The sequence below is a fragment of the Etheostoma cragini genome, chromosome 11, assembly GCF_013103735.1.
Source record: "Etheostoma cragini isolate CJK2018 chromosome 11, CSU_Ecrag_1.0, whole genome shotgun sequence".
NCBI classification, from domain to species: domain Eukaryota; kingdom Metazoa; phylum Chordata; class Actinopteri; order Perciformes; family Percidae; genus Etheostoma; species Etheostoma cragini.
In genome coordinates this window covers 23,183,217-23,198,080 of record NC_048417.1, presented here as the reverse complement: position 1 = coordinate 23,198,080, position 14,864 = coordinate 23,183,217, and the positions used below count along the sequence as shown (strand labels likewise).

The 14,864-nt window shown below is 42.3% G+C and overlaps 2 protein-coding genes across 4 annotated transcripts in view; one reads left to right on the top strand and one right to left on the bottom strand.

Moving 5' to 3' along the window:
• Window positions 1-6,460, top strand: part of slc39a10 (solute carrier family 39 member 10) — a 33,217-nt gene extending 26,757 nt beyond the window's left edge. For all 3 annotated transcript variants that reach the window (XM_034885407.1, XM_034885409.1, XM_034885408.1), the window contains exons 6-10: window positions 152-260; window positions 363-671; window positions 1,166-1,246; window positions 3,401-3,591; window positions 3,779-6,460. In XM_034885407.1, coding sequence (XP_034741298.1) covers window positions 152-260; window positions 363-671; window positions 1,166-1,246; window positions 3,401-3,591; window positions 3,779-3,931 — 843 coding nt within the window. In that variant the 3' untranslated portion in view covers window positions 3,932-6,460. The remainder of the gene's footprint in view (window positions 1-151; window positions 261-362; window positions 672-1,165; window positions 1,247-3,400; window positions 3,592-3,778) is intronic.
• A 1,799-nt stretch (window positions 6,461-8,259) lies between these two features.
• Window positions 8,260-14,864, bottom strand: part of dnah7 (dynein, axonemal, heavy chain 7) — an 86,692-nt gene continuing 80,087 nt past the window's right edge. Inside the window, exons 64-66 of the mRNA XM_034885398.1 lie at window positions 12,528-12,705; window positions 11,774-11,877; window positions 8,260-8,588 (exon numbers count right to left, since the gene is read on the bottom strand). Coding sequence (XP_034741289.1) covers window positions 8,382-8,588; window positions 11,774-11,877; window positions 12,528-12,705 — 489 coding nt within the window. The 3' untranslated portion in view covers window positions 8,260-8,381. The remainder of the gene's footprint in view (window positions 8,589-11,773; window positions 11,878-12,527; window positions 12,706-14,864) is intronic.

Below are 14,864 nucleotides of genomic sequence, written 5' to 3'. Positions count from 1 at the left end.
TAGACAACAGACCAGACCCAACAAGGCTGTTATCAGACACTTCATTCTCACCAGCGATTGCTTTTGCCTGCTATATTCCTTAAGCGTGGTTCTTGTTGACATGTATTGAATTTCCGTGGCCAGAGCATTAAAACTGTGTCTCTGCTCACAGGGCATGAAGAAGCGGAGCGAGGAGGGCAAGATTGGCAGGAAGTTGTCTGATCACAAGTTAAATCGGCGATCAGATGCAGAGTGGCTGCACTTGAAGCCGCTCAGTGAAGGTAAGAAGCGTTTTACAGCACTTTTAGCCTCAGCCTGGCTGAAAACGGGACTTTGTCTCTGCGGTTGTCCACTGGAACTGTGACATCTCCTCTGTCCTCCAGACCCTGACAGCACCGCCGTCTCCTGCGACAACGGTCACAACGACACGCAGCTCACAGAGCTCCAGACGCCCGACTCTCCCACCAACAAGACGCCGCTGGCACCCACAATGCCCCAACAAGAGCACCGGTCGCCCACTAAGGAGAACGGACGCAAGGCCAAGAAGCACGGCCACTCGCACGGCCACGGCCACTCTCACGGTGGGAACTGCCACTCAGACCAGGAGATGAAGGACGCCGGTATAGCCAGCATCGCCTGGATGGTCATCATGGGCGATGGCATGCATAACTTCAGCGACGGCCTGGCTATAGGTAAGAGGCTGCGGGTTTGACTTTGTATCCGCAGTGTCCACTTGTAAAGGTAAATGAATTCCTGTTGCTCCACAAACACGTTAAACACGCCAAACCGCTTTTTAGCTTAATGTAACTTGCTTGAACACACATCACAAAGGCCTCAAGCCATATTCCGTTCAGAAGTTAAGATTAGTTATTGGTTACTGTGGTTACTGGTTTAGATTCTGTAAGCTCTGCTAACATTATGCTGCTGTCCCATTTACTGAACCATAAAACCGGTTATAAAAGTAATGGCTCTAAGAGTTTAAGGAATATTTCAGTAGAGTCACCAGGAAGTCACTGTGCTCTGCCAAGGCTAGCTGCATGCGTTCCCCCATGTTTCCAGTCTTTATGGCTCTTGCTTCACTTTTACTGCAGACATGAGAGCGATATCAATCTTCTCAACTTTCAGCACAACAGCAAACAAACATTATTTCACCTCCTAACAGTTCCTGAACTTATTGTCTCCACAGGCGCAGCATTCAGTGCCAACCTGACAGGAGGCATCAGTACATCAGTGGCTGTTTTCTGCCATGAACTGCCTCATGAACTTGGTAAGGGGAGTGCACCAACAGAACATGTAAAAAAAAACTATACAAAAGAAGTCATTTTCTCATTACCCACTTGACAGTGCAAACTTCCAGTAACAAGTAGAACAAAGATGTACTGTGAAGGCCTTGCAGTGAGCTCACACAATGACAACCAGTGTGTTTAAATCACTGCTTCATTCAAAACCTCTCCTTTTACCCACCTGCACTAAACTTTACTCCGAGGGAGTCTCAGGCCCCCTCGGCACCTTGGAACTTGTTAAAAACCCGGCAGCGTCAATAATCCTTCTCCCCCTCACTCTAGAAAAATGTACTTTCCCCCCCAATTAATGGCTTTTGTCTGACAGCAGCGAAATGGCTTGTCACCGTGTCTGTCAGTGGAGATGATGGACCGGGTGGCTCACATGGTTCAATACAGTCAGGTTTTAAAGACGCCACAGCTGCCGCGGCGTTCATTTGCATTCCAATCTGCTCTCTCCGAGGTCCCAGATTGCTTCAGTTTGACTCGGCAACAGTGAACATTTTTGTTCCAAGTACTTTTTGTTTTTCACCCCGAGTGCTCTCCTCTGCCTGTTTGAGAGGAAGCGGTGGCGAGAGTGGGGCGTAACAGACAGACAGCGAGGCCATCCACAGCAGATCAGTACTAATGAGGTGTCTTGTTGCCTGGTTTCCGTACCTCGTTTGTGTGCTTGATGAATACGCCAGTGTAAATTACAGCGGAGTGGGGACCGGTGAATAATAGCCCACGTTTGTGCTCCTCCTGGTGTTGCCGAGCAGCACCCTGTCCTACTGTTATTGCTGTGTTTAGGGGGGGGAAGTAGGAAAAGTTGGGCTTTTTGTGAAAAGCATCTAAGTGAGGAAAAGCGATAAAACACATTTGGGGTTTACCAACGCTTGCTTTTAAGTGTGTTATGTCCCGCATACTTCTGTTCAAAATGGCAAAACCAGCCTGCAGTCACCGGCTGTCTCTGGGAGGCTTCGGGACCTGCACAGGAGCTCTGATTCTGGTCCAACATTTTAGTCTGTATTCTGACGGCGTTTTCCAGAGGGCTGACTGCCGCACGCCGTCAACCATGTTAAGATTTGCGAGATCAGTCTCTCCCCGCATTATTTCACGTTTCCTGTTGATCCGGCAGCGCTCTTCACTTGCTGTCGGGTCTTCACCTCTGCAGGGCCGCTGGTAAGACGAACCCAGCACTTTGACGAGTGCACCTCTCGGCTCCTTCTGAACACAAAAGCTGTCCCCCCGCCTGGCAGCTGGATGGCAAAGATGATGATCATAAGGGCTCTTAACCACCCGGAGTGAAGCTAATTGGCAGTGATGGGTGTGTTAATTGCGGTAGATGAGGTGGCGGCAGGCGTGTCTGACTGTCGGGCGGATCGGAACCAGTGAGGCAGAGTAAGTCTGAAGAGGGGGGGAAAAGGGCCATTGAAGTGAGGTGTGTGTGTGCAGTCTCTCTTTAACTTCTCCCCCCTCTTCTCTGGGTTTGATTGATGGATGAGAGCAGAGTGGTAATATATTCATTGAGGTAATTAGCAAGGAAAAGAGGCCGCTTGTTACGGGGTGCAGGAAATGTAGGCCACCCCCTTCTCAGTATTCATCTCTCTTTCCAAATCCAGGGCGTTTCCGCTGAGACTTGGGCCTCTTCCCGCATTCGGCCCGGCAAAGATTAAAGAGGCTAGAGAGGCTATGGCACGCATGTGTAATCACGAGTGCATCAGAAGGCGAGTTAAAGACATATTTCTTGGAAAGACTAGCTCCTGATCTGTTTTTACCACCTGCTCGAAGAGACGGAGAGCGGAGGCAGGTGTTTGGCGGGAATTTGCCTTGAACGAAAAAGTAAAACAAAACCGAGCGCGACGAGGGGCCGAGGTATTCAACGAGGGGTTTAAATGCAGCAAAGATCACGTCACGTCAAATTAGACACGCAGCTGTCACTACTTTCTGTTACTTTCACCTTTCATAAACAACTTGTGAAGGAACAGAATCATTCATGTTGCATGTTGAGATATGGTGTCAGAATAAGTGATAGGTGCATGGGAGATGGCTTTAACAGTGTGTGTGTGTGTGTGTGTGTGTGTGTGTGTGTGTGTGTGTGTGTGTGTGTGTGTGTGTGTGTGTGTGTGTGTGTGTGTGTGTGTGTCTCTCCTGGCTGACAGGTGACTTTGCGGTGCTGCTGAAAGCGGGGATGTCAGTGAAGCAGGCCATTGCCTACAATCTGCTGTCTGCCCTCATGGCCTACGTTGGCATGGTGATTGGCACAGCTGTGGGCCAGTACACACACAATGTCACCAGCTGGATCTTTGCCATCACGGCTGGCATGTTCCTTTATGTGGCTCTGGTGGATATGGTAAGTTGGCACACCGTTTTTGACAACCCCCGAGCGATAATTGCCCCCCAACAACATCAGCTCAACTTTCTCTGCCTCATCTCCCGCTCGGGCAGCCAGTGCTCTTCTCTGTGCCTCCTGATCTGCAATGCTAATTCCAGGAAAGTTAGTTTCGGATTCCAACCGGTTCCTTTTGTCTCTTTTACAGCTGCCAGAAATGCTTCACGGGGACAGTGAGGACCACAAGCGCTGCCAGCTGGGACACTTTATCCTGCAGAACCTGGGCCTGCTGACCGGGTTCGGCATCATGCTGCTCATCGCCATCTTCGAAGACCGCATTGTTTTTGATTTTGGCTTTTAGTGGAGAAGTAGAGAAGGGGGAGCTGGACCTGGATGTATCAATATTGTTCTTCTTGGCCTTAACACGCTTTGTTTGCAATGTAACGGCCCAGTCTTGCATGCATTGTGGGTCCCGTTCACAGCCACCATTCCAAACCATGCAGCGGTAGTTTATGCATATCTCATGATTCTGCCAGTGATGTTTACTCTCCGCTCTTCCATTACCTCTCTCAGCTCCAATCTGTCTCCTCCCTGTGAAGAAAAAACAAATAAAAACAGGTCCACTGAAAGACGAGGTAGACTTCATGCCTCCTCTGCTTTGAACCCAACCCTCCATCTTAAAAGAGAGCTGTAGACAGGTAGCACAGGAAGGAAGCGTGCTCGTTTCGGCCGAGGCAGCAGTCACGGCCCAGCAGCGCACCGCTATGCATCCATCACCTGTTGTTAGTGTGTTGTCGCCGTACACCCCCCCCCCCCCCCCCCCCCCCCCCTCTCACCTCTCCTATCCACCTTGTGCTGTGTCCCATCACCCATGCCTCGTACATCTGTGGTGTGTGTTCCACCCTGCCACCCATCTGATGCCGTCAGGCTATGTATCAAACATCTCGTGTCTGTCTGTGCCGAGCCCTGGCCACTGGAGCAGCACCGCAGCAGTGCCGGGGGCTCAGCGTAGCTAGCTTCTACATCTGGAATAAACCTTGTAGCTCTTGTTGCCTTACCTTCAAAATATGTCGACAAGCTATAAACTGCAGGGTCAAAATAGACAAGTGTTGCCTGATTTTCCGTGGTCGATCATTGAATCGGCCTAGTGTCGTCGTTTTTGCTGCAGCTTTCTCGATCTATCACTTGTGAGTTATGTTTACCGTCTAATTAGATGTTGGGGATTATTATTAAACCTTTGTAGTTCATAGTTCTAGCTAACACAGCTGCCAACGCCTTTACAAATTAGCCTTTAACATTTGAATGTTTTTGTTTAGAGACTAGATGCCACAAACGTCAGACGGATTAATAAGGCCTTGGTAATCTGTAGCCAGAGGAGCCATATCGTTGTCGGGCCTTCACATTAAACCTTTTTTTACAGGAATCAGGAGCTTCAGAAAAAAAGAACCGTCCCTTCCTGTCTCAATTCAAGTGTTGTAGTGTACCAGATGTATTTAGGGAGCCTCTTTGAGTTCCTAAAAGGTGCTTTTTCCTCTAGTGGACATTTCTTTACAGCAGGAGTTGGAGTGGTCACACTAATGCAGATTCTTTCTGATGTACTGTAAATACCTGAAGTCTTGATAGTGTCAATCGTTGAGCAGCTAAAAGCTGATTCTTGTTGCTGCTAAATACTAGTTTAAAAAAAGTACTTCTGTTAAAGAATCAATTTACTTCTTGACAATCTTAAAGAGACCAATCAAAAGACAGTGTTCTTGTATCACAGCAGAACAATATACTGTGTGACAGCATTCCCTACCAGAGTTTTAAAACCGTAGGATAAGGATTAGTGTGTGTGTGTGTGTGTGTGTATATATATATATATACACACACACATACTGTATATACAGTGTATTTTCAATCATTCCTCTGGTATGTTTCTGAGGGTTTAACTCTGCTGACTGTGCCAAAACTGGCCCAAAGTGTAGATTTCAGTGGCTGGTGCTTGACACTTCGCCTTCCCATCTTTTCCCCTCCCCCCCCCCCTACATTCCATTGGCTGTCCAGCGGCTCACATGCTATGCTAGTTAGCCTAGTGTCAGCTGCTGGAGCACACAAATAATGTGTGTGGCTTCATTTATCCTGTCACTGTGTGACATCCATCATCTATGTCTCAACTGGCTGTAAATCATTGTCAGACACATTGGACTTGTGTTATTGATCTGACTGAATCATGCATGAAGCATGAGGGAAATGGTACAGACATTGTGTTGAGTGTAAATTTGTTTTTGTTCTTTGTTCCGAAAAGTTAAACTATTGACAACCTTTGTTACTTTTTTAAATGAATTGTGGCGAGACCATGAGGAATTCTTTGGGGTGTAGTGTAGGTGGTATTATGAGACTTGATACAGGTGTGAGGACACATACATTTCTGCATCACTTCTATCTTTTTACAGACGTTTATTATTTAGTCTTATGTTCAACACGACCCAAATGTATTTTCATAACTTTAAGCACCAAGTAAAGTAAAACATTTTCTGTTTTTTAAAATATGAGTTTATTCAGTTGTTTGCTACAATATGCATTTTGATTGTGCTTTTTGTATTTTAAAAGATTACAATCCTTTTTTGAAACATTATTTCTCTTTTGAGTTTCTGTATTGTCTGTATAATTAAAATCTAAACTGTCAAGTGTGCCCTAACAGTCAGTGACACTTGCCCCAAAGAACAAGCTTCTTCACTTCTTTTTTTGCAAAGAACTGTCTGTAAAATGAAGGTCTATGATTGTTCTCATTTTTGCTTTGTTGTATGTATGTTTGTTTAGTATGCTGGATATAAAATACAAAGTGTGACATCCTTGCTGTTTGCCTGTGCATTCTCTTCATTACAGAAGGAAAATAAACTCTGAAAAGATCTCAGATGGTTCTTGCATAATGTTAAAGAGAAACTTGTGTGCAGCTGCAAAACCACAGCAGCGTAACACGTCTATGAGTAACATTCCTCTTCCTCTTGCTGCTCTCCTCGCCAATCGTCTCCTGCTTCAGTTTGCCTTCCCAGGTCAGCGGGTTTATCAAAGCTGATTAAATGCACGTGAAGGCTTATTGAATGATGCATACACTTAGAAAACAAATGAATGGTAAGGTGCAGCTGAGTGTGTATGCCATCAGCTATCAAGCTTGTCTGAAACAAGGTACAACATGGAGAAATCAATTATCAGAAAGAAATTCATACTATAGTATTTCAAAAAAGTCATGTTGAAAACAGTAAGGATAGTATGTTGAAAAGAGAGATGAAGTCATATTATACCATGATGAAAATAATGAAAAAGTCCAAGTGTGTCTAAAAAGTCATGGTGTAGTATGTCAAAAAATGTCATAGTACAGCCTAATGTACTATGACATTTTTTTATTTTTAAAATAAGTCATATAATAGTATGTTGAAATAAGTACATAAAAAGTCAGTATATTGTGTCGGAAAAAATGATAGTTATAGTATGTTGAAAACAATGATAAAAAGGTAATTTTATCCAATTTTGTGTCCCAAAAAGTTACAGTGTAGTATGTCCGAAAAAGTCATAGTAAAATAAGTTGAAATAAGTGATTAAAGAGTCGTAGTATATCCCAAAAAGTGATAAAAAAAAGTTATAATATAGTATTTTGAAAAAAAGTAATACTATAAATGGTCATAGTATGGTAGGTCAAAAAAAAGATTAAAAATTCATAGTATGGTATGACAATAAATGTGCTAAAAAGTCATAATATAGCATCTAGAAAAAAATGATACAAAATAATAGTACATTATGTAGAGAAATGTAATTGTATAATACGGCAAAAACAGTGATAAAAGGTCAGAGTATAGTATGTCAAAGAAAGTCATTGTATAGTATATCGGAAAAAGGGATTATAAAATCATAGTATAGTATTTTGAAAACATTGATAAAAAAGTCATAATATAGAATGTCGAAAATACTCATGTTGAAAGAAAGCAATAAAATGTAATTGTATAGTACGTCGAAAAAACAATGAAAAGTCATAGTATAGTATGTTGAAAACATTAATACAAATGTCATAGTATAGCATGTTGAAAAAGTCAGAAAAGTCATAGTATAGTACGTTGAAAAATTTCACAAAAGTCATAGTATTGTATGTTAAAAAAAATTATAAAAAATTCACAGTCTAGTATGTCCAAAAAGTCCACTAAAGTCATGGTATAGTATGTCAAAAAAGTCATAGTATAGTATGTTAAGAGAAGTCATAGAAAGTCCTAGTAAAGTATGTCAAAAAAGTCATAGAAAGTCATAGTATGTCAGAAAATGTCATAGTGTAGTACATTAAAAAAACCTCACTACACCCTGAGTCACGTGCCACCTTTATAATAAATAACATTAAAAAAGTCATAGTATCGTCTGTCAGAAAGTCCTAGAAAAGGCATGTCATAAAAAAACATAAAAATTCATAGGATAGGTTGTCCTAAACCGCCATAGTAAGTCATAGTAAAGTACTGTATATTAAAAGTAATGAATGTTATCAGATCAATGTTCTGCAAAATCATCCTAGAAAACAGATATATCCAACTTGTTCCTCCTCTATATCTAAATACATTTTATAACATAAAGCAGTATAGTAAAATGTATACAACAATACTATACAAAAGTCATTGTATAGTATACCATAAAACAGTCCTAATCTAAGTCTACTGTTAACTAGTAGTCATTGTTATCATTACCTGTGACTGCTGGACTTATTTAAATTGTTATGAAGTGCATAAAAAAGAGACGTGTGTTTTTTACTCTTTCTTTAATGAAACGTCAGGGCTTGTGTGTGAGATAACAAGGGACTAGGAGCTGAGCTGGCAGAGCAGTGCTACCCCTCGCCTGATCCAGTGTTCAGCTGGCACATCCGAGTTGAGCGTCATGGCGATGACATAATTGGTGGAGTGGCCCGTGGTGGACAGGGTGCCGCGCCGCTCACCGGTCTTGTAGACAGGCACTATATAGCACATCCTCTGAGGGATGTCCTCGCGCTTGACGGGCTTCAACCACATCTGATGGAGACAGGTGAACACAGAGGGGCACATGGGGTCAAATCACGTGATTTTAAATTTTAAGATGTGGCTGCCACATTTATCAAAGTCTCCCTCCATTAGCTACTTTTATAAATAGTCACGGCTATTTAGGGGCTGTTTTCCAAGGTAAACTGGCAAATGAAATCCTGTATGCCTCTAGTGACAAGCAACACATGTAACACTTGATTACATGACACATGCATGATCATGGGTCGTGGTTGTTGTCAAAGAAACAAAAAATATCAGATTGTGTTGAAGGATTAAAGGCCAGGGGCCTCATTTATAAAACTGCGTAGAGTCTATTCTGAAAGAATTCGTTCTGATTCATAACACCATGCGGCGCACACCTGCACAGACTCTTCTTGTTGTAAATGCGGACGTGCGTTACCTTACACGAGCCTCGCGCTCCTCCAAAGGCCGTCCCAGGTTTGTCCTAATAAGGTCCCTATCAATCAGCCAATGAATATTCCAGCTTTGTAAAGAAGCCCTTAATGACCAATCACGAAAAAACCCGATTGTGAGATCGAGGTGCTCTTCTAAATCTTTGAGCAATGCCAAATCTGCCATGCTGTTGATTAGTTCCAATTTACAGGTCATCAGGAACTGTAGGGCTATTTTTTGTTGTCCCAGTAGATTAATGAAGTTCAATAAACTGGTATTATTATTATTATATCAGGGTAAAATCAAGTGGCGCGGGTGTTTTGGGTACAGGCTGTGCGCTCTGCATCCAGAGTACTTTATCCATGTGATATTTGGTGTTACCATCGGAGGTCACTAAAACACAATCTACAAAGCCCTGGGAGCATTATGCACCATCGCACGCATGGTCAAAAGTTTGCCGAAAACTGGGCAAATTTTAACGCATGGAAATTCTTTAAAATCACAACCTTTGCGAGGTATGCTGCAACCGCAAATTTCACTTTGCTTCAGGCAACTTTTCCTTGCTCAACAGGTTTTATAAATGAGGCCCCGGGACACGAAACAGTGGAAACAAACCTGGATCTCCATTTGTTTGCCAAATGTTAACTTACAAATACAAAACTTTGGGGACATAAACTTATAAAACAATAGGAATAACAAGTGTGAGTCCTCTTGGACTATTAAACAGGCTTAGTTATGCAAAAGGGAGAAACCGGGCCACAAAAACAGTTTGAGTTGCAGCCAGTAAAGTCCTCATCTGGTTCCATAACGGACGCCTCTGAAGATTTGCATTTCAAAGCCAGCCAAAGCAGCCTCTGCTGTAATTTCTGCCCCCACATACAATAAACACGGTTTTAATTAAGTTCCGCTCTTGTCAAAAATTGATTCTGTTAATAACTTGCCCTGAAATGTCTGAAAAAGCCAGGCTTGTGCATTATTCATTGTCACTGAATGTATTGTGATGAAGAGAGAACAGAGGGAGAATCAAAATGGATCAGTCTTCCCTCTCTGCCACTGGCACTCTGTCCCATCACTCTGTCAGTCGGCTTTCATATCCCATATCAACCTCTGGTAATTAATAAAAGGATGAGAGAGCAAAGGCTTCCTGCAGGCACAATGTGAAAAAGAAGTGCTGAAGCTGCTGTTCAGTGTCCCATCCAGAGAACAAGGACCTGCGAACCTCCTGGGGAGAGCTGCAGCTACAGGACACTGGTGGTTGTTCACGTTCTCCTCAGAGAGAAAAACAGCCGGCTCGTAAGAGTTCAGAATCTGAATAAAGATGGAATCTGCCCTACTTCATAATCCGATATATGAACAGATATTATATTTCCTCTCATGTGATGGCCAGAGAGCTTCACAGGAGCAGAATCAATAAACCTCCAACCTACAAAATGTCTGAAAGAATACATTATGCAACAAGGATTCCCCCCCCCCCCCCCCCGGTTAACAGCAATGTGTTGCACCGTACACTGCCATGGGATCTTACATTGAGGCTTAATAGTTGCCCGTACTGAGATGTCTAACCCTTTCAAATATAAAAAGTACACGTTCACGTTTGTTCTATCAGCAATTCAAAAAGGTGCTATCTTGAAATCCACCAACTCTTATACTAGCTCATATACCAATTTTAACTGAGCCATTATAATCATACAAGAGATATTAGCGTACCAAAATCTTGTAATCTTGAAAATAGAAATGTATGAACTAGACTTTCATTTTTTACCACCGCAGGGACCAGATATCCATTTCATCCAACATGGATGGGAAGCGATACAATCAAAATCTCCAGAACAGTTACTAAATAATAATAATAATAATAATAATAATAATAATAATAATCTATTCTTTCTCCTTTATTAGTCCCACAAGGGGAAATTACAATTTAGACTCTGTTATTACACACACATATGCTCAGCACCTATACATGCACTAATGTAGAGATGTCAGAGGGGGGGGGGGCTGCCCGTCAAAAGGCGTTTGGTGCCTTGCTCAAGTGCACCTTGGCAGTGCCCAGGACCATACTTTGGTCCGTACGGGGACTTGAACCAGCAACCCTCCCACTGACCTACTGCCACCCCCTAAATGGACCTTGAGGTGAGATTGTTTGTTAAATGTCTTTGGCTGAATGTTTTCTGACCATAAATCAATATTAGATTTGTTTATGGTTGAAATAACTCTGGTGTTATTACTGACAGTTGAAAAATCTGTGCAAAAGATTAAAAACTGTGTTAAACAAAATCTGATTCTTTGATCAAAATCAAATGCACAAGCCTGTGTAAATAATCATGTCAGGGAAGCAGTTAACTGCAACTCCCAAGGTACCTTTGAGCAAGAAACATCCAATTATAACCTCGTCTCGAAGGATTATTTCTCAGGAACCAAGCTGAAATAATTAAAACTGGTGTTCCTACAATAAACCTATAGGGTCGTTGTATTATCAAGGAGAGTCCTTTTTTTATATCAAGCCATATTGACGATATTGTTTAAAGAAAAAAATAAAATGGTAACAGAGTGGGGGAAATATCAGATGGTAAAATGTCCACAAAAACAGTTGCAAGTGTGGATGAGATCATTACTGGCTACAGATTGGTCATGGCAAAATAAAAAAATAAAAACATACACACAATGTCAGCCTGATAATCCGTTTTGCTCCACTTGGTTCATCGAGCCTATGGCTAAGGATTCTTAAATGCAGTGTTCTAATCGATATCTGTGTATAGTATCTGTGTGTGCTCCTCACTCACCACAGGCATGGGGTCATGCAGCACTTTGGGGAAGGACTCAGCAAGAAGTTTGGTCTTCCTGTCCCAGCGGGCGCCATCCAGAAACAGACCTCTAATATACACACCTGAGTGTCACACACACATAAACACAGAGATAATTCAGAAGCACAAAAGAAGTAGTTAGCATTACTATGATAATAATATCACCAACAACCTTCTACTAGCATTCCATAACCTCCAGTTATGGAGGAAAAACTTTATGAACCCAGCTGAGCTGACTTCTGTGCTGTAGCACTGTTTTCCATAAAGAATGGGAGCTCTCCTATTAATAGAGTGGGATAAAGGGTTGAGATTTTGAGATAACTGACTGTAAGCATCATGCACAAACACACTGAGGAGTAGCTTAGCAGTATATGCAGTGTGTTTGTGATGGGGCCCCACCCGGGGACTGTTTAAGAGGGAGGCTTTATGTGAGACTGATTGAGAATCTTACAGCAGAGCTGGAGGCACAGCAAAGCCTGCATATAGACCAGAGGCTTTAACTTACTTTTGTACTTTACACTATGCCTCTTTTATATACAGATAGCTTTCATCCAGGTTTTTTTTCCCACTCACTACTAATGTTCCTCTTATTTCAACTTTCTGCTTTGAAACCTCACTTTTCTTCTCTTTTTGTTTAATAGAGACATTTTATCTATCAACTGTCATCCTTCCTTTTTATCTAAAATCAGCCTTTCTCACTCTATCTTCTCCACTACCCCAGTTAGTATCCTACCATCCTCTGGAGGCCGTTTGTAAGGTATCTCATCCAGTACTTCAAAGTCAAAGCCGAGCAGGTCAATAGGAACGGTGTGTTTCCTGGCATAGTTCTGTTGGCTGCCTGTGAGGAAGGCCTGGGTGAAGAAGAATCCCGATACCCAGAATACAGCTGGCATACCCTGATCATACCAGTCCTAGAAACACAGCAGAGAAGAGACTTTTATAGAATGAAACCAGCCAGAACACACAGCACACAGAACACACAGCACCCACTGTTATTCTTCTTTTATCAAGGTTCATCAAGAAAAGAAGAAGATTTATTAAAAAAATGCACAAACAAACAAAAACATACATTAGGGATGGAGCTACAGGAATATACCACACGTAATATTCAGTTTATCATGTAAAATAACATTTAACAGGTCAGGTCAAACTGAAAAAAGCAAAGGACTTCCAAAATCATCTCAGGTTAAACAAAAAAAGAACATGTCTGGTCTGAGGTCACCACACCACTGATCTTGATCTTTGTGCAACGTCTTGGAATTTTCAGTCTACTGAACACACTGAGAGGATGTTTTTCTTCTCAACTCTTAAAAAACAGCAAACAATCATAAGCCCTAAAATGTCAAGGTATTCTGTTAGGAAAGCATGCTGTCTTAAGATAAGAAACCCGTGACTTTCCAGTTCACCCTGTGGGGAGTCATGGGTGGACATCTCCGTTGGATAACACACACACACACACACACACACACACACACACACACACAGTACATTCTTTTCACTCCACTGAGTAATGATGAACAAGAGGAATGTGATATTTCTGCAGTAAGAGAAACATAGGAAATAGTTGTCGATGAAGAAGTTCACTTGCGCATTCAGACTCACATGATGATATCATGTGTCTGCATGTTTCCTGTACGAACCCTGCCCATGAGTAAAAGCATCACTACCCCCTACCTCTTATGTGTTGAGAAGTGAAATTAATAACTTTAAGCCTTTTGTAACTCAAGTGTGACACAGCTTAAGGCAGGGTTACAGTTAACTGTAGAGGGCAACATTTCATGTGACACTCGCTTCTCACTGAGAGGCCTAACAGGGTTCCAGAGACTTGCGAAGTCTGTAACAAGGAGCAAGTAGTTCTTTAGGCTTGTGGTGGCCCAACATATACTGTGGTTACGCTTGTCTTTTCAATGCAAATGTTATCATCACATCATGCCAGGACACATTAACCCGCAAGTCTGTACTACAAAGGTTGGATGCTTGCATTTGGATCGTATTAGCTAGACCACATGCTGAGGTGGCTTGGCTGGCACTAAGTTCGGATCTACTACTACTGGAACATAGTTAATTTCAGCAAATATGACAGAAAGTTAGTTTTATAAGTCTTACCTACTGCCCCTTTAATAACAAATGCATGGATTAGTTTTTCCATTCTTTAATATACCAGAGGACCTTTAAATTGCTCCCCTGTGCTCTGTTGCCAAATGTTGAACATATGACACAGAACTGACCCTTCGCTGTAACACAAATGTATTTATTCACCTCGATTCACACACAATGAGGCATATTTTTATATGGCACTTTACATCTACAACAGGTCTACAAAAAGAATTTTACAAGAAATTCTAGGTGCAAACGCAACTACATTGGTGCGTCTGCCCCGTTTCTGATACCGTGGCAGCATAGGTTTTACCATGGGGGGTCGCCAATACAAACTCACCATAGAGGATACGTGATTCCACTGAAAGAAATCATTTCAGCATACATGCTCGTTAAATGAAGAGTCGTGACAACAGTATGCGCTGTGGAATAAATCCTATGTCACTTTTCCAGTGAACGCGTTTGTTCATCTTTTTTGTAAACTTTGCCGCTCACCTTTCTCACTTTATTGTTGTGTTCATCCATTCAGTGTTCATCTTGAAATTCAAGACCCTGTCAGATGGGGAAAAGCATGGCAGCAACGTCCCAGAACGGAGCTTAAAGGAGGTGGAGGGATATTACCAACCAAGGGAAGACGGAGAACAAGACACAAAAGGCCCACAAGGAACTGCTGGAGAGGACGGAGAGGAAGGGGAGGAAGGAGAGGATGGCAGAGAAGGGAAGGTAGAAGCCTTTTTGGATGAGGACGGAGACCTGGACATCACGCATCGGTAGGGAAACACTCTGGTTCAGTAACAGTTAAACATGCGAGGGTGTGTGCACGCTAGTGTTGTTTATGGCTGCCTGTTTTCATTTAAGTTTTAGTCTAGTCTTTGTGTCAAGCTGTCATTTTAGTTTTTATTAGTTTTAGTCATACTCTTTTTAGTCTAGTCATGTTTCAGTCGGTTAAAAGTCTGATAATTTTAGTCTTATT